The sequence below is a fragment of the Phacochoerus africanus genome, chromosome X (genome assembly GCF_016906955.1).
Source record: "Phacochoerus africanus isolate WHEZ1 chromosome X, ROS_Pafr_v1, whole genome shotgun sequence".
In the NCBI taxonomy this organism is placed as follows: Eukaryota; Metazoa; Chordata; class Mammalia; order Artiodactyla; family Suidae; genus Phacochoerus; species Phacochoerus africanus.
Genome location: NC_062560.1, coordinates 45,864,098 through 45,884,358, shown reverse-complemented (window position 1 = coordinate 45,884,358; position 20,261 = coordinate 45,864,098). Strand labels below are relative to the sequence as shown.

The following is a 20,261-nucleotide window of genomic DNA, read 5'->3' as shown; positions in this document are numbered from 1 at the left end:
GCCACTTGCAGCCACATGGATGGACCCAGATTATCATACTAAGTGAAGTAAGATAGAGAAAGACAAATATATGATATCACTTATGTGTGGAATTTTTTAAAGTGATACCAATGAACTTTGTTACAAAACAAAAACAGATTCACAGACCTTGAAAACAAACTTACGGTTATCAAAGGTGAAGGTGGAGAGGGGCGGGTTAGGGCTTGGGACTGGCAAACGCACACTTTTGTACATGTAATGGTTTATCAAAGGGAACCTACTGTATAGCACAGGGAAATCAATATTCTGTAATAACCTATATGGGAATGAATATGTGTGTGTGTATGACTGAATCACCTTGCTGTACAGTAGAAATTAACACGACATTGTAAATCAACTATACGTCAATAAAATTTGTAAAAAATAAAGTAAAATAAATCAATCACCGGGTCTGAAGTTCCTGCAGCTCAAATAAGGAACTAGATATTTAACACAAAAATAGCAGCGTCCTGAGTTCCCGTTATGGCTCAGTGGGTTAAGAACCCAACTAGTATCCATGCGGATTCGTTCCCTGGCCTCCCTCAGTGGGTTAAGGATCTGGCGTTGCCACACGCTACAGCATAGGCTGCAGATGTGGCTTTGATCCCATGTTGCTGTGGCTGTGACGCAGGCCGGCAGCTGCAGCTCCGATTCGATCCCTAGTCCAGGAACTTCCATACGCCGCAGGTGCAGCCCTAAAAAGAAGGAACCAAAAGAAGCAGCGTGCTGATGATTTTGCTACATCTTTTACTGTAACGCAGTTTAGAAAACCAAGTGCCACAGCTGGCAGGAGCCACATCTTGCTGTGATTAGCCTTGCCCCCATCCAAATAGCAAAATCAGAGGGTGCTATTCCTCACAATTCATCCAGCTCTGCAATAACGAATTGCTCAGCGATTTTTATTGAGGGATTCAGCAAAGAAGAGGAACCTATACTGCTCCTGGCAACACAATCAACCCTAACACCAGGAGTGCTGCATGATGGCTGTGCTATCAGGGAGTTTCCATGCACCACCCATAATTAGTTAAAGGCATCGGCAATGGAGGCGCACTTTGAATATGTGAGAAATCAGTATGTCAGGACATTCATGGCATGGGAATGAGCTGGTTGAGAGATTTTACTCGTTTAATAATCAGGTTGGCTTTTTTTTTTTTCTTCCAATGATAGTGAACATCTGCAAGCATCCCTACATAGGATCAGGTGAATTACATCTGGATTAACACTTGTTCAGTATTTTACGTTCTGCAAAGCACGCTGGTATATCTCACCTTAGGTAATCTTTTTTTTTTTTTTTTTTTGGTCTTTTTGCCATTTCTTGGGCTGCTCCCACGGCATATGAAGGTTCCCAGGCTAGGGGTTCAATTGGAGCTGTAGCCACCGGCCTACCCCAGAGCCACAGCCACGCAGGATCTGAGCCATGTCTGTGACCTACACCACAGCTCACGGCAACGCCAGATCTTTAACCCATGGAGCAAGGCCAGGGATCGAACCCTCAACCTCATGGTTCCTAGTCGGATGCATTAACCACTGAGCCACGACAGGAACTCCCTCACCTTAGGTAATCTTCACGGCAACCCTGGCAGGGAGGCCAGGCAAGTATTACTCCCTAAACAAAGGCTGGATGAACACATAGTATGTGCTGGGTGTTCTCTGCTCGACAGTTGGTACACGAAGGCGAACGAGGCACTCCTCTCTCGTCCACTGATCTCCTACCCTGTCTGATCTTTCTGCAAAGCCTCCGCACCACCCTTGGGATACATGGTTACAGGGCCTACAAAACTCTGTGTGACCAGCCCCCTGCCCGTGCTTCCGATTTCATCCCGTGTCCCTTTATACCTCCTTTGCTATGAGACAGCCATACTGGGCCACGTGGGGGAAGAATCCAGGTTCTTTCCACCTCAGGGATTTCCACTTTGTTTTCTCTGCCTGGGATGCTCTGCCCCCAACTCTTCGCCTGGGTGACTCCTGCTCATCTTTCAGTCGCAGCCAAACTCATCGTGTCTTAGCAGATCCCCCCTCTAATAAATTACTCGTCTTTCTCAGGGGATCCTAGAGCACTCGCAACACTTCATCACAAAATATTTGTGTATTTCTTCGTTTGCATTCCAACTCCCCGACATGACTGCAAGGCTTCAGAGGTCACCACGATACCCCCAGCAGCTACCCAACACACGTACCCAAAACACAGTGCCGGGCACACATCAGACACCGAAATGAAAGTACTGATCAAATACAGCCAATGCCTTCCAGGGATACACAATAGAGCAGGGAAACACACAAAAGGAAAGGCGAATTTTCCCAGAGGCTGGGCAAGATTTCAGGAAAGGCTAGAGAGAAGAGCCGACCTCTGAGCTGACGGCTGCAAAGGAAGTAGATGTCTGCCAGGAATGTGACCTCCTGCTATGCCCTAGGCCACCAAGGGGGCACTGCACGTGGGGAAGAGCAAGGGCTGTGTGATGCCACACAGACATCTGGCTTTGATATCTGGGTGGATGGTGGTTCGGTGCTTCAATACGACGAATAAGGGGAAGGGGGTCTATTATTATTACTTATTCCCAGGGTCCAGGAGCCAAAGGAAAGACACCCTTGGCTGAGTCGGGCACTTGGGTGCTGACCACTCCTCTGCCCACCTGCCTGTCACGGCTCTTGAGCTAAACAGGAAAGAGCACGATTTCAAACCTGGGAACACTCAGCGCTGAGTCATACGTAGTCACCCGTCAGGCCAGGCTAAGGGAAGCCAGAGGAAGGACCAGAAGCCTTAGGCTAGACAAGGCCAAGGGTTCCTCTACATCTGGACAATTTTGTTGGCCTGAAGATGTCTTCGGGGGGGGGGGGGGGGCAAGAAGAAAAAAAGAAGAGGGAGGGAAAAAGGGAAAGAAAACAAGAAAAAGAAAAATTCGGTGCTCAGAGCATCTCACCCGTCTGGCAACATCTATTTCATTGCCACTAGATGGTCCCTGTCCTGGATTTATTCCCGTGTTGCAATTTCTGTGTTGCTCTTCATGGAAGGAGTCAGGGCAGAAATCCTAAATAAATACAATAAAATGCTACCTCACCCCTGAATGGTACTGGGCTGAAAAGCATGAAAATATGTCATTTCTAAGGGGGTTACCTCATCCTATTAACTCCCCAACAGCTTCTTTGGTCTGACCACAGGTCTATAAATACCTGCAGGTTAGCAGAAGGTACCAAGAAGCAGAAGAATCTGGCATTTGTTGCCACCCGCAGTGAGACTTTCTAGGCCCCCCCCTCCCCCGCCAGACACAGGACAGCGTTATGTGAAACAGGAAGCTTTGAATCATAATTCTGGTTAAAACCTAAGAACCTATAGTTTATTTCAAAAAATGCTAACAGAGGCACAGGAAGAAAATAAACACATCCTGGAAGCCTCAATGACAAAACAATTCTTTGGGGGGAAGAAAAAAAAATGACTAAACTTTCCAAAGAAGTAATAAAGTAAGGAGATCAACAGTAAGGAAAGACTAGGATTTAGCAAAAAAAAAAAAAAAAATTATAAACTAGCCAAGCCGGGGGCGGGGGGGGGGGGGGGGTGGGCAGTGTAACGCGGTGGGACTGCACAGGCAGACAGGCTGGTTCTGAAGATCGAGCCCAGGGCCTACTCCTGGCTCTCTGCCCCATGTGGCAGCTGCATGACCCAGAAGGAGTCTCCCTGGGTCTCAGTTTCTTCCTTTGCAAGATGAGACGCTGCAAACGGATCACCTCCAGAGATCCCTTCCAGTTTAAATACATGCCTTCAAGGAGGTCCCCTTGTGGCGCGGTGCAAACGAATCCGACTAGGGTCCCCGAGGATGCGGGTTCAATCCCTGGCCTCGCTCAGTGGGTCAGGGATCTGGCATTGCCGTGAGTTGTGGTGTGGGTCGCAGACACAGCACGGATCTCGAGTGGCTGGGGCTGTGGCTGGTGGTTGCAGCTCCGATTCAACCCCTAGCCTGGGAACTTCCATATGCCTCGGGTGCAGCCCTAAAAAGAAGAAAGAAAGAGAGAAAAAGAGAAAGAGAGAGAGAGAGAGGGAGGGAGAGGGAGGGAGGGAGAAAGAAAGGGAAGGAAGGAAGGAAGGAAGGAAGGAAGGAAGGAAGGAAGGAAGGAAGGAAGGAAGGAAGGAAGGAAGAAAAGAAAGAAATTCCTTCAAGAGCATGCTGATTTTTTTTTCCGTCACAAGTATAATACAATCAGAACAGCCACGACAGACTAGGCATTTTGGTGATTCTCATTCTCGTCTACCACCATATGAGGTAAATATTATAATATCTAAAAAGATATAAGGAGTTCCCATCGTGGCGCAGTGGTTAACGAATCTGACTAGGAACCATGAGGTCGCGGGTTCGGTCCCTGGCCTTGCTCAGTGGGTGAAGGATCCAGCGTTGTCGTGAGCTGTGGTGTAAGTTGCAGAGGCGGCTCGGATCCCGAGTTGCTGTGGCTGTGGTGCAGGCCAGTGGCTACAGCTCCAATTCAACCCCTAGCCTGGGAACCTCCATACACCTCAGGAAGTGGCCCTAGAAATAGCAAAAAGACCAAAAAAAAAAGAAAAAAAAGAAAAGGATATAATAGTAAAAGTTAACATTCGTGAGTGCTTCACAAGTGCTGGTCAGTGTTCAAAGACTGTATCCATGGATATTAACTCACTTCATCCTCCCAGTAATCCTCTGAGTAGAGATGACGATGATGGGTAGGGGATTTCCTTTTGGAGTAATAAAAATGTTCTGGAACTAGATGGTAGCCGGGGGGGGGGGGGACACAACATTGTGTGTGTACTAAACATCGCTAAGTTGTACCCTTTAAAATAGCTAAAATGGCAAGTGTTAGGTTATACATTTTACCACAATGAAAAAAGAAGATGCGCCCAAGAGAAGAAGAAAAAAAAAATGAGCATGTATCTTCGGGATGCAATTTGTTTCTCTTAATTTAAAAATGTGGGGGTCCTACGCTGTTGGTGGTACTTGGGAAACTGAAAATATATAGAGTTAACCATACGATGCACCAATCTCACTCCTGGACACTCATCCAGAAAAGATGAAAAGGCTAATTCGAGCAGATGCACGCACCCCAGCATTTACTAATAATAGCCAAGACACGGAAGCCACCTAAATGCCCACCGATGGATGAATGAATAAAGACAGTGTGGTACACACACACACACACACAATGGAATACTACTCAGCCAAAAAAGAATGAACTACTGCCAAGTGCAGCAACACGGATGGACCTAGGGATTATCATGCTAAGTGAAGTCAGACAGAGAAAGACAAATATAATATCACTTATACGTGGAATCTAAAAAAAATAGTACAGGAGTTCCCATTGTGGCGCAGTGGTTAAGGAATCCGCCTAGGAACCATGAGGTTGTGGGTTCGATCCCTGGCCTTGCTCAGTGGGTTAAGGATCCAGCATTGCCGTGAGCTGTGGTGTAGGTTGCAGATGCGGCTCAGATCCCACATTGCTGTGGCTCTGATGTACACCGGCAGCTACAGCTCTGATTCGACCCCTAGCCTGGGAACCTCCATATGCTGCAGGGGTGGCCCTAGAAAAGGCAAAAAGACAGAAAAAATAAAATAAAATAAAAAAACTAAAAAAATAGTACAAATCAACTTATTTACAAAGCAGAAGCAGACTCAGAGACACAGAAAACAAACTTGTGGTTACCAAAGGAGAAAGAGAAGGTGGAAGGATAAATTAGGAGTTTGAGATTAACAGATACACAAGGATTTACTGTATAGCACAGGGAACTATATTCCATTTCTTGTAATAAACTATAACAGAAAAGAATCTGAAGCTGTACAACTGAAACCAACACAATTATTATAAATCAACTACAGTTAAATAAAAATAAAAATTTTAAATGTGGGGGAACTCTTCAATACAGATGAATTCCAGCATTAAAAAAAGAGGTGTGAGGAATTCCCACTGTGGTACAGTGGGTTAAAGACCCGCTGTTGTCTCTGCAGCGGCTCAGGTCACTGCAGAGGTGAGGGGATGATAAACTTAGAAAAATTACCATTTTTCAACCATTCAGGTAAAGATCTCCATTTAAGGCTAAAAAACTGTTGGATGAATGACTTGGCTCAGATCTGGTGTTGCTGTGGCTGTGGTGTGGGCCAGCAGCAACAGCTCCGATTAGACCCCCTAGCCTGGGAACCTCCACGTGCCGTGGGTGCGGCCCTAAAAGGACAAAAGACCAAAAAAAAAAAAAAATTACCGCATAGATGATAATTCCTTGAGTGCAAATGCTATTACTGTTATGTAGGACAAAGTCCTTGTTCGCTTCTTCTTCTTTTTTTTAAGCAAAATTTTATTTTTTTAATTTTTTATTCTTTTTAGGACCGCACCAGCGGCATATGGAGGTTCCCAGGCTAGGGACCGAATCAGAGCTACAGCTGCCAGCCTACACCACAGCCACGACAATGCCAGATCTGAGCCACATCTGCGACCTACACCACAGCTCACAGCAACGCTGGATCCTTAACCTACCAAGAGAGGCTAGGGATCGAACCCGCAACCTCATGGTTCCTAGTCGGATTCGTTTCTGCTGAGCCACAGTGGGAACTCCTTGAGGTAAAGACTTTATTTGTAGATTCACGTGCAATTGTAAGAAAGAGTACAGAAAGGTGCCATATACCCTTTCAGGACTGATTAGATTAAACCCATGTTACAGATGAAGTGGGTGAGGCTCAGGGATGAACTCACTTGCCACTAGCTAGCAGTGACAGAGCAGGATACAGACCCAGGGAGTCTGCCTCCAGAGACTACACCTGACCCCAGATGAGACAATAGAGGCTTTTGGAGCTTAGGTACCTTTGGCTACCAACTAGCAGCGCTGGGTTCAGATCCAGGTGTATCGGATTCCAAGGCCCATGTTTCTTCCACACTCCATGCTTGGGCCGGAACGGCTGGCTCTTAAAGAACATTTTTCTCAGAGATTGTTTTGGGTTACCCCCCTACTCAACATTTTTCCTCATAATCCATTCCTTCCACCCCAATTCAGCCCTGCTAAGGCATGGTGAACGGGCAATGATGCAGAGAGACCAAGAACTCATTTTTTGGTACCTGCTGTGGATGAGGATACTGCGTTGAAAAGGAGGGGAGTGGGGGTTCTGCTGCTGCTTCTTTTTTTTTTTTTTTTGGCTTTTTAGGGCCACACCCTCGGCATATGGAGGTTCCCAGGCTAGGGGTCCAATCAGAGCTACAGCCACTGGCCTACACCACAACCACAGCCACGCAGGGTCCAAGCCGCATCTGCGACCTACACCACAGCTCACGGCAACACCCGATCCTTCACCCACTGAGCGAGGCCAGGGATCAAACCCACAATCCCATGGATACTAGTTAAGTTCTTTTCCGCTGAGCCACGATGGAAACTCCATGCTTCTTTACTCCTGTGCTGACAACAGGACTTTTTGTTTGCGTCACGCCGATACTAACGTTTTGGTCACCAGAGCAAGACCAGATGGCTTTTCCTAGGTGACCGTGGTCCAACTATCAAGCCACACAATGAAGCTCTGTCATCAATTCACTGACAGCTTCGTGATGCTCCCCGTGGCCCCCAAGTGGTAGCTAAATCACCACGGTGTTTACAAATACACTGTGATGTGCAAAAAAAAAAAAAAAAGACAAAAACAAAACCAAAAAAACCCACAAGGTCAAAATATACTTCCTTTGGATCTGAGGCCAACAGAACAGTTTCTCATTGCAACTGTTTTACTTTCACACTTATTCGGACACACTTTGCCGCCTCACCTTATTATGTAACCCCCATACGAGATTAAGGGTAATTTCCCCATTTCTGTACACTCTCCCTTTCCCCAATCTCACTCCCCAAAGGGTTTTTGCAGAGAGAGGACAGCCAAAAATTGCAAGAGTACTTGAGGAAGTGTTAACAGCAAAAAAAAAAAAAACAAAAAAACCTGCTCTAACCAAACCCTCAGGGGTTTGGCTGCTGGCTGTTTTTTTGTTTTTTTTGTTTTTGTTTTTTTTTAATTTGGAGGCAGAGGGGGGCACAGAGAGGCCCAAACAGTTGTCCAGGTGCCCACACCGTTCACTCCTTGTTGAAGTCACTGTTATTTTCTACCTCATTTCCAAATAACTGGTTTTCTCATTGAAAAGCAATACGTATTTATTGTATGACATTTGGAAAATAAAAGTATAAAAAGCGAAAAAAATATAAAGGTATCCTGCTACCTGGGGACAGCCATCCACTCTGTATTTATCATTACAGGTATATGCGTAACCTGTAAACACACAGAAATATACATAAACCCACACTCAAACTGAAAAGACAGAAATGGAATAAGCCCCTTACTATTCCATTATATCCTGAAGATTTTCCTCAGCATAGGTTTTGATCTTTTTTTTTTTTTTTTTAATGACCACACCCATGGCAGATGGCAGTTCCCGGGCCAGGGACTGAATCCGAGCCACAGCTGTGACCTACGGCATAGCTATGGCAACACTGGATCCTTTAACCCACTATGCCAGACTGGGGGTCAAACCTGCACTTCCACAGCTCCCCCACCGCACCCGCGGGGCCGCTGAAGTGGGATTCTTATCCCACTATGCCATGGCAGGAACTCCCGGCCTTGACTTTTAATAGCCAGATAATTTACTCTGTGGACTTGCCAGAATTTACTCACATTCCCTACTACGGAAATTATGTCTTCAGTTTTTCACTATTTATAAACACCTTCGTATATAAAGCTGTGTACATATATCTGATATTTCCTTCCGAAATTATACTATTAAAAATTGACAAAGAACCCATGATATGTACAGAAAAACTGGAAGATACAAATAAGCAAAAATGAAGTTAACCATAATTTTTGTTAATACTTTTATGTCTCTCCCCTCAGACTTTTCTTTATATGAAACAGACATGGACACAACACATATATTAAAATGGGGTCATTCTACCTTTTTTTGTCTTTTTAGGGCCGCACACACAGCACAGGGAGGTTCCCAGGCTAGGGGTCCAATCGGAGCTGCAGCTGCCAGCTTACACCACAGCCACAGCAACGTAGGATCCAAGCCACATCTGCAACCTACACCACAGCTCACAGCAACACCGGGTCCTTAATCCAGTGAGCGAGGCCAGGGATTGAAACTGCATCCTCATGGATACTAGGCAGGTTCGTTAACTGCTGAGCCACAATGGGAACTCCAGAACTTTTTTTTCATGTTTATTAGCTGTTTGGATTTCTTATGTATTTTCATAATCCCATCCTTCGCATACTTTTTTAGTAGAATACCTGCATTTTTCTTATTGTGCTGTAATTCTTTATATATTAAGGATAATGCAATTTTTTTGCAATTGTTTCTAGTTTTCTCATTAACTTTATTTATGGCTTTGGGTAGAAATTTTAAATGTTCATATAGTTGATTATATTAAACTTTTTCTTTATTATTCTACCTTTCATATTATGCATGCAAATATCTTCCCTACCCCAAGATTACATAAGAATTCTCTTATATTCTGAGTTCTTTATCATTTCTCTGGTTTTTTTAATTTTTAATTCTTTAATGCAGCTGTTCCCAAACAGGATTACACATCAAAACTGCTTACGGAACTTTTTTAAAATGCTCAGGTCTTAAGACTGATGCACAATTTGGGGGGGATGAGACCTGAGCAGGAATATTTTTAAAAGGCAATTCCCACGCACCGCCCCTCCTTTGTTAAGTAACATTATTTTAACCCTTCTAAATTTACATTGGTATCATTCTTCCAAATTACTTCAGCACATTTGTTAAATAAAGCATTTCATAAATTTGAAATGCTACCTTGATCCTCGTCGGTAAGTTGCATGAGAGTAGAGCCCATATCTTTTTTTTTTTTTTTTTTTTTTTTTTTTTTGCTATTTTGGGGCCGCACTGGTGGCACATGGAGGGTCCCAGGCTAGGGGTCCAATCGGAGCTGTAGCCGCCAGCCTACACCACAGCCACAGCAACACAGGATCTGAGCCGTGTCTGCGACCTACACCACAACTCGGGGCAATGCCAAGATCCTTAACCCACTGAGCGAGGCCAGGGATCGAACCTGCATCCTCATGGATCCTAGTTGGGTTCGTGAACTGCTGAGCCACAAAGGGAACTCCTCACATCTATTTTTTTAACTGAGCATTGCACCTATAGGGCTCAGCCCTCGTGCCCAGTACACAACTAGTGCTTGATGTTAATTGTATAATGAAATGACACCTGACAACACAAGTCTCCACCCTCATCCCACCCCACACTGGTTAGATTTCTCTTCAATATGTTCTTGACCAGCAGACTGATAACACTGGTGTTATTAATGATGACCCTGAGTTCTCAAAGATAGTAAATTATGCTCAGTACACTCTGTTTCAAGTGGCCAGGAAGTGTCTTAGAGGATTCCATCAATCGAAGTCAAAAATAATAATGCTGGCCATGTTTAAGAGGTATGGGGATTCCGATCAAATTCTCCACGGAGGAGCTAGACAGCACCGACCCTAGAGACCCATGACGCTTGGCTTCCTCTTAGCTCTTAGAGTTCCTCTACCAGCTCCAGAGACTGACTCAGCGCTTCCCTGAGCTGGGGACAGACCCACACGTTCCCTCTTCCATGAGGCTACAGAATGAAAATGATAAGAGGGAATCAGGAGACCTGGGTTTTAGTCCTATCACCATCACCAACCTGTTCTGACCACAGACATGTCGCTTAGCATCTAGGGGCTGGGCTAGATGTTTTCTAAGGATCTTTTCAGATCTAAACCTCTACCGAAACACCCGAACAGACTGCTTACAGGGCAGACCTTCTAAAGACAACCTGAGATATCCCCCCCCCACAGAACAGGGGGGAGCTAATAATAATAACAGTCATAGCAGGAATAGGAATAGGAACAAAAATTGCTAACTTTTACTGAGCCCCACTCCAAGCTACAGCCAATAATAATAATAATAGTCATAGCAGGAATAGGAATAGGAATAGCAGGAACAATAACAGCTATTGCTTTTACTGAGTCCCACTTCAAGTTAGAGCCAATAATAATAATAATCATAGCAGTAATAGGAATAGCGGGAACAATAACTGCTATTGCTAACTTTTACTGAGCACTTATTATATGCTGAACAACATTCAAAACGTCTTACTACTAATACTAAGAGCAAACGCTTAGAAGGCACATACTGTGATCCAAGTGCTCTGCTTAATATTAAGTTAATTAATCATCAGAACAACCTTATAAGGTGAGTTCTACTGTTATCCCCATTTTACAAAGGAGAAAACGGAGACACAGAGAGGTGAAGGGACTTGCCCAAGATCTCACAGCTACCAAGTGATGGAACCAACGGAAAGTGAACCTAGACCTGCATTTTTTTTTTTTTTTGGTCTTTTTCTCTTTTCTAGAACTGCACCCGTGGCATGTGGAGGTTCCCAGGCTAGGGGTCGAATCGGAGCTATAGACGCCGGCCTACACCACAGCCACAGCCGGATCCTTAACCCACTGAGCAAGGCCAGGGATCGAACCCGCAACCTCACGATTCCTAGTCAGATTCAGTAACCACTGCGCCACAACAGGAACTCCTAAACCCGTACTTTTAACCACTCCACCATACTGCCACCCAAACCATCACTGTACTATGCCTGTCACTTCAGAGGTTGCACGAATCAAGGAATGAGCTGCAGCTACTTGTGTGGAATACTGCCCTCTTTAATGATGCTAGAATTGTTTTCCTCCAGTGTAATTTTTTTATGGCCATTCCCAAGGCACATGGAAATTCCCAGGCCAGGGACTGAATCCGAGCTGCAGCTGCGGCAACACTGGATCTGTTAACCCACTGCACCGGGCCACCGATTGAACCCGTGCCTTTGCAGTCACCCAAGCTGCTGAAGTCAGGTTCTTAACACACTGCACCACATTGGGAACTCCTCCAGTGTAATTTTTAAGCCGATCAGATTCCAGGGCCTGAGACAGCAGAATACATTACTTATTAAGAAATTATGATATTTTATTAAGAATTAAAATGTTTTCATTATAAAATAAATTATTAACTACTAATGACATTCCCCTTAAACAGAGGGAAAAAAAAAAACACCAGCTCTTTATGCATCATTAGAAACAAAAACTTTAGCTCCCCACCTGCACAAATTCCAATTCCATACACTGAGGACTGTCTTTTTTTTTTTTTTTTTTTGCTTTTTTAGGGCCACACCTGCAGCATATGGAGGTTCCCAGGCTAGGGGTCCAATTGGAGCTACAGCTATCGGCCTACACCACAGGCACAGCCACACGGGATCTGAGCCGCATCTGCGACCTACACCACAGCTCCCAGCAACGCCGGATCCTTAACCCACTGAGTGAGGCCGGGGATCGAACCCGCCACCTCATGGTTCCTAGTCGGATTCGTTTCTGCTGTGCCACGACAGGAACGCCGAGGGCTATCTTTTTAAACATCGGCCTGACAGCCTGCAAGGGGTCTCAAACAAAACAGGCCAGACCAAACTAGGCACACTAACTTCCCACCGCCCCCATGCCCTGCTCGCCACCTCCCATGTTCCCCATCTCAGTGAATGGCACCACCGGCCCCAGGTGCCCAAACTGGGTATCAACCCAAGCTAGGTTCCCCCTCCACATCCAGTCACAGAACGTGTCTAGCCTTGCTGCTCCTGCTTCTGCTCAGACCCTCAGCATTTCTTCCTGAAACGGCTCTGCCAGAAACCTCCCAGCTGGCTCTAGGCTCTCATTCTCTCCGGCTCCAATCCCACCTCAACACTGCTGCCAAGGAAATTATCCTCCAACAAAATCTGATTACGTTATTTCCCTGTTTAGAATCTCTGTCTTTGGGATAAAGTATAAAATCCTTCCTAGGACATGTAAGGGTTTTTTTTTTTTTTTGTCTTTTTGCCTTTTCTAGGGCCACTCCCGTGGCATATGGAGGTTCCCAGGCTAGGGGTCAAATTGGAGCTGTAGCCACCAGCCTACGCCAGAGCCACAGCCACGCAGGATCTGAGCCATGTCTGTGACCTACACCACAGCTCACGGCAACGCCAGATCCTTAACCCACTGAGCAAGGCCAGGGATCGAACCCGCAACCTCATGGTTCCTAGGGGGGTTCGTTCACCACTGAGCCACGACAGGAACTCCGAACATGTAAGGTTCTTTTATCACCCGGCCTCCGACTACCTTCTTTGCTTTGTCTGAGGTTGCAGCCCACATACCTCACATGAGGCCAACAGAGCAACTTGCAAGTTCCCCTGACAGTGCCTCTCTGTCTGCCCAAAACGCAATTCTCTCATTTGCCCATCTGGCGAACTCCCACTCATTTTCCTTAGCCCAGCTCAAAACTCACCGTCCATCTCGCTTTTCTCTGGCCCTCCATCGCATTTTGCGCATCTCCCTATTTTAACACTTATTCAACCCGACACAGTTATTTGTTTATAACTATGTCTCCGCCATAAGACAAGGAACCCTCTAGGGTTCTGCACCTTACCCATCTCTGCATTCTACTTGTCGAATGAAAGAATGTCTCAGGACTTAAACAAGAATATCCAAACTGCTCCTGATAAATGCCCATTGGGGGAGTCAAAGCAGGCACTCGGGGGAGTTCCTGTTGTGGCTCAGGGGGTTACAAACCCAGTTAGTATCCATGAGGATGCAGATTTGATCCCTGGCCTTGCTCAGTGAGTTAAGGATCCTGCATTGCTGTGGCTGTGGTGTAGGCCAGCAGCTATAGCTCCAGTTGGATCCCTCCCCTGGGAACTTCCATACGCCCTAAAAAAAGTGTGCCCCCCCCGCAAAAAAAGCAGGCATATGGGGCCAAACCTCATTTCAATGAGTATCTTTAAATTGACGGCGCACATCAAAAATATTTGTCACAAACCATAACCAACAGGAGCCAGTTTTAAAAGATACATTTGACCACCAACAAACCTACTTGTTGAATATTTACAGACATTCGAGCTCCTTTCATTCTACTCCATCTAAATGGTCCTTAACCTTTTGTGGGTCACAGACCAATCTGGGTAGTGTCTGTCTACCATTTCTTTTTGTTCTTGTTTTTGCCTACCGTTTCTTAAACCCAGACCTCCTTTTAATTTTGCTTTCTTTTTAGGCTGCCCTGTGGCATACGGAGTTCCCAGGCCAGGAGTCAGAGATCTGAGCCGTAGTTGTGACAGCTGGATCCTTAACCCCTCTGTGCCGGGCCGGGGATCGAACCTGCATCCCAGTACTCCAGAGACACCGCCGAGCCCATTGTGCCACAGCAGGAACTCCCATACTTCCTTTTGATAAACATCAAAATCCCACACACCCCTGGAGATTCTGCTACTCTCCCAAAAGGCCCAATCCCCGACCCCAGCAAAAAGAAAAATTAACTTTTTTTGCATGTGGTTAAGAATTCATGGGTTCATAAGAGATGGAATCCATCAGGCAAGATATCATTGAGCTTTGCTTTGAGGTCATTCCACAGTATTAAAACAGGCATTTTCCTTCTATCATCAAATATAAACACTATAACATTAAATATGCTTTCAAGTCTCCATTGGGAAGAGGAAGCCAGGGAAGTGCTGACATCTGACTCCCCCACCTTGGAGAACTTGATGATAGAAATTTGCCAGAAACAAATAAGAAACAAAAATATGAAAAAAAAAGAAAAGAAAAAGAGAAAGGAAAAAAAACCACCTTCTGTCTCCTTACATATCACCTCCCAGGAGCACATGTTCGAATGAAGGGAGTTCTTTGAAAATGCTTCCGGCGCTACATTTTCCTGCTACACCTACACCCCCCACATACACACACACACACACACATCCCTCCACCCCTACTTTAAAATACTCTGAACGTCCAGCTAGCAGCAACTCCTTTTAAACTAATATGCTTTGTCCTGGGGAAGACAAAGGGTTAAATTAAAGAAACAGCTGGCTGGCGGCCTGCCATGGGCTTGGGGGTTTGGGTTGGGATGGAGGATAGAGGAGGAAAAAACCAGTGAGAGGAAGACGTGCGAACTTCTTACCTTGCCACATGGCCATCTTGATCCTATTCTCTCCCACGTTGGGGTCACAAGCTCAGAGTTTCCCAGACCGCCCCCCCGCCCCAGTTTTGTAGGCAGGCTTGACTGGGACGTAGATGGACGAGCAGCTGTGCCGTCTGGTTTTTCGGCAAGGTGTTCCAGCTCAGAACCTGAAAACATCGACAGAAAAAAAAACATTCAAATCCTTGAAAAGTATCTCCTGGACCTCTCTGGAAAGATAAGCGGATCGAGACAGTGTCAAGTTTCCGTCTAGGCAGCGAGGTATTGCTGAAAGAAGAATGAGGAGATGTGGAGCCGGTTAATACGGCCAGTGACTGCTGTCCGATTCTGCATGAATCACTGGATCTTCAGTAAATGCATTTCAGAATCTCAAAGGCAGGGTGGCTGGATGAGATAATCATTAAGTGTCTCTCCTACCTGGAAGTGCCACACTTTGGGGAAATGAATCGCGTGATAGCCGATGCCCTCCCAACACCACCCCCAACACCCAACTCTACATTAAAAAAAAAAAAAAGTTTGTAGACAGGAGAGGAAAATTTTGCGATGGAAGTCTTAAAACCAATCTCGCAGAGGAAAAGAAAGGAAAGAAGACAGAATGAGAAGTGAAGAGCAAAGCCCTCTGGGTCGTGGTGCTTCCTCTCCGCTTCAATATATTTTCCCACATTTCGCCAGTGTCCTGTAGGGAGCCTAGACGGCTCTTATAATCAGAAAGGAAAAGAACCAAAGGAAAAGAAAAAAAATCTCATGGAATACTAATTTAAGTAAAACCAAAGCAATTCAGATAATCCCGATTTTTAAAATGTCAAATTCAGTCTTAGGACAAAAGCTGCGAGGCTCCGAAAGGCGCTCAGAATGGGAGAGAAAAAAATGAAAGGTCTGACTCCATCTGATTCAGGAGTCTAATGCATTAACCCCTTTGCTTGTCCATTTAAACAAGTTCTTCATTAGTAAACTGGTCTTCCTTATGTAGCATACAAGCCAATTGGCTTTTTTCCTAAGAAAGTCTTCACTTTTTTTGACCTGAAGTTCCAAGTAGATTGCTATTTCCATAAGTTTCACAAAAGCAACACCTCCACCACCCCCCCCCAAGTGAAAGCCCTAAGGCATACTTCCCTAAGACTAATGCGAACCTAAAAGCCATCATTTTGGCTTTTTTTTTTTTTTTTTTTTATCTTTTGCCTTTTTAGGGCCGAACCGGCAGCATATGGAGGTTCCCAGGCTAGGGGTCCAATCAGAGCTGTAGCCACTGGCCTACACCACAGCCACAACAATGCGGGATCCAAGCCACGTCTGTGACCTACACTATAGCTCATGGCAATGCCAGATCCTTAACCCACTGAGCCAGGCCAGGGATCGAACCAAAGTCCTCGTGGATGCCAGTCCGATTCGTTTCCGCTGAGCCACGACCGGAACTCCCATTTTGGCCTTTTTTTAATGCCTTCTTTAAAGGACAAACGTGTGAGAGTGTACACTCATCCCCAAAAGCCAACAGAGGAATGACAGTGCTTTGGATAAGGAAAGGCTAGAGAAGTCCAAGAAAAGTAGGAACTCACAAAAGTCCCAGGATGAATTCACCAGGAAAAAAAAAAGCGCTCTGATGACTTATCTGGAACCAGGGACAGTCTGTCTTGACTTGTCTTTTTTTTTTTTTTTTTCCTCTCTTATTTAGCGTGCAGTGATAAAGCACTGATCTGCACCTCGTGGGAGCAGGAGAATTTAACATTTCGCAAGTCAAGCCCAAGTAGTTGCTAATAAATATATGAAGTTCACGTAAAGCAGATTCCTACTGGCCTGTTATGCTCCACACATCTGGATTCCCCTCCCTCATTCGGGGTAGCTCACAACTGACGTTAACACACGGGCACACGTACAACTTCACTTGGCACTCCAGGAAAATGATTTGCTCTGAAACGTTAATGTGGTAAAATGCGCATCGATGTGAAGGTAAAGTTTTCCCCTTGGGGCGAAGGCGCTCAAGCGCAAGCCTGGAAAGTCTGGAGAGCGAAGTGGGAAAAGGAAAACGCAGCAACCACTTTTCTGAGAGTCTGGACTCCGCTTCGCTACGACCCACACAAACTTGCCAGTCCAGGGCAGGATGGATAAGAACGGGGCCTCGACAGGGCTTAACCAGCCAGAGCCACCCTGCCCCAGTCCTGGAAAGGGGATGCCTGGAGCTAACCTCCCCCATTCAAAAGCGGGGCGGGCTTGGCGTGGCTCCGCGAAAAAACTTCGCTGGGACAGCGCAGGGACCCTGGCTCGGAGAACAGGGCTGGGCTCCCTGGAAGATGCCGCCCTGCACTGGCTAGAACTGGCCGGTCTAACTCCTCCGAGTACCAGGAGGCGGCGGCCAGGCACGGGGAACCCCCATCTCCCGTGGGCCGAGCCAGTGGGGGAGCGCTTCCCCTGTGTCGCTGCGCCCAGGGGGTGTTCCGAGGGTGGGTGGGGGCCAGCGGCCCGCCAAGGACCTGCTGGGGTAGGGACAGCCCGTTTGTCTTTACCTGTCGCCGAGGTCCGGAGCGGCGGAGCCCGTGTCCGCCGCCGGCGGGCAGAGCGCTCAGTCGGCTCTGGCGTCCGGGACACTGAGTTGAGCTAGCGCCCCACGTAGCCGGCAGAGCTTCATTCACAGCCCAGCCAGGAGGAGGGGGAGCGGAGCGGGCGCGCGGCTCATGTGACAGGCGCCTCGCAAGGCTCGGCCAAGCACCGCCGCGGTCTGCGCGTGCGCGCCCGGGCCAGCCCTCTCCCCACACCTCGGCGGAGGCGGGGAGGAGGTGGGAGGCGGGGACTAGGTGATGCCCGCGGGGGAGGCAGCAGGGCGGGGAGAGCGGCCACGAGAACGGTGCTGGGAGGAGTTTCCGCGCGCGCAGCCGCAGTAGGTCGGCCCTGCTCGCTGCCATATTTAATGAGGACTGGGCGGGGCCTAACTCAGTGGTGGGCGTATCAATTGCCTTTAAAAAAGAAATGCTCCTTTTCAGTTTCGGGCCTGCGATCCATATTGGGGGGTTTTGTTCTTAGAACGAAAGTGACGGCCCTGAGCTTTGGGCTCACAGAATAGTTAGTAGTAGAAATGTGATACTAATTACATTAGCTCACTCATCTTGAACCTCCATACGCCAGACACTGTTGGATGCCCTTTACCTTTTTTGATCTCATGTAATGCACACAGTAACCCCACTGGGATAGTACTGTTACTTCTCCACTTTTATTCATAGGAAACGGAGGCACAGAAAGGTTAAGTAACGTGTCCGAGCTCACATAATAGTAGTAGTAGGAATAGTGATCAAATATAGGGATGCGTGTTAACAGCCAACTCGATCCTCAGTAACACTGGAAAATCTACACTGCAATTTTTGGTATTGTCTCCATTTTTTTTTCTCTCTCTCTTTATAGGGCCGCTCCTGCGGCATATGGAGGTTCCCAGGCTAGGGGTCTAATCGGAGCTGCAGCCGCCGGCCTATGCCACAGCCACAGCAACGCCAGATCCAAGCCATGTCTGCGACCGACACCACAGCTCACGGCAACACCAGATCCTGAACCCACTGAGCGAGGCCAGAGATCGAACCCACAACCTCATGGTTCCCAGTGGGATTTGTTTCCGCTGCGCCACAACAGGAACTCCTGTCTCTATTTTAATAATTACAGAACAGAGGCTCAGGAAAGCGGAAATCACAGGACTAGTAAGAGGTAGAACTGAGATTCCAACCTAGGTCTCCCTGACTCCAAAGCCCCTTATCCTAGGATTGGAGGAAACAGGCCAGTGGGGTGCGTTGACCTATTTGACACGATCCAACTAATTATTTACTGGCAGAACTGACACAGGAACGTGTATAATTACTCCAGATGACCCCCAGTACTCTAATTCAGGGTCTACTGTAGGGAACAATTTTGAACACCTATGTTGGGCAAGCTAAGTGGTGAGGGGTACAAAACCTCTATCCTAGCCCAGTCAAGACAAGGCCACCAAGGACAAATCTGTAATCAGTAAAGTCAGGCTTTTGGACCCTCGGCAACAAGGGAGACTGCACACCAGAGAAACCACAGAGCATCTCACTAAAGCAGGAGTCATTATGGTATTGGGGGGAAGGGTTTTAAGTGAATTTTAAACCAAGCATTGTTTTCGTAAGCTCAAAGCAGGGCTGTGTGGAGGGGTCAATGGCAGGTCTGGACTTGGAAGTGAACCCAGAGTCCTGTTTCCTTGGGAACCACAAAGTAAAGATAGAGGTGGAATGTCATCTCCAAATACCCCTTATCTGAAGCTCTGCACCTGCATTGGAAATTAAGGTTGCTTCCCTGGGTCCAAGAAGCTTATGTCCTCCAGACAAAGGTGCGATGTTTTAGTCTCACAGATACCATTTCAAGCAGCAAGGTTCCTGATAGTCTGTGATTGTAGAAAACAAAGTTTCTCAGTGAATAAAAGGAAAAAAAAAAAAAAAACAAGATGGTCACTCACATAGGAGGCTGTTATCTCCCCGCAGCAGCATGTCTTTGGGAGAACTGTTGTTCCCTGTTCAATTTGCAGCTGGTTTTATCTGTGTCTGTTATTCCGGCCTGATGAATGGCCAGGTTTTTGCTTTCTCAGTCCAAGTGAATTTTTACTTTCTCACCTTGTAACATGTAGTCTCTGCCGTCAGACCCTCATGGTATAGAGGTGGGTGGGTGAGGGAGAGCCACAGGTAACTAGAAATACTCAGGGCAGGTTGTGCTGAGTCCTCTGATGGTGGTAAATGCAGCTGGAGTTAACACCTTGTACAACGATATTCAGGCAGGAAATCGTATAAGGACCTCTGAGTAGTCCTCTGTAGTGGAATCTTAGGATAAAGAAGTGTATGGAAGTTGTAGGAGATGTAACTAGAAGGTAAATTGAAACCCAATTTTGGAGGATCCTGAACGTTGAACTGAGATTTGTACTTAACTCAGAAAGTGAAAAATAATGAAGGTTCTTGAGCAAGGTAGTTCCTTTATAGGAAGGCTTCCTTTTTTTAATTGAAGTATAATTGACCCATAACATTATATTAGTTTCAGGTGTGCTGATGACTCACTATTTGTATATATTGCAATATGATTACCACAATAAGTCTAGTTAACATCGGTCACTTTTCTTTTTTTTTTTTTAAGGTGGCATCTGCGGCATATGGAAGTCCCCAGGCTAGGGGTCAAATCAGAGCTACAGCTGCCGGCCTACCCCATGGCCACAGCAATGCCGGATCCGAGCCACACCTGCGACCTACATCACTGCTCACGGCCACGCCAGA

General features: G+C 46.5%; 1 protein-coding gene across 1 annotated transcript in view; it reads right to left on the bottom strand.

The window, feature by feature from the left end:
• The window catches only part of CLCN5 (chloride voltage-gated channel 5), a 202,312-nt gene extending 184,614 nt beyond the window's left edge, over positions 1-17,698 (bottom strand). The window contains exons 1-2 of the mRNA XM_047764833.1: positions 17,511-17,698; positions 14,995-15,161 (exon numbers count right to left, since the gene is read on the bottom strand). Coding sequence (XP_047620789.1) covers positions 14,995-15,010 — 16 coding nt within the window. The 5' untranslated portion in view covers positions 15,011-15,161; positions 17,511-17,698. The remainder of the gene's footprint in view (positions 1-14,994; positions 15,162-17,510) is intronic.
• Positions 17,699-20,261: the final 2,563 nt, after the last annotated feature.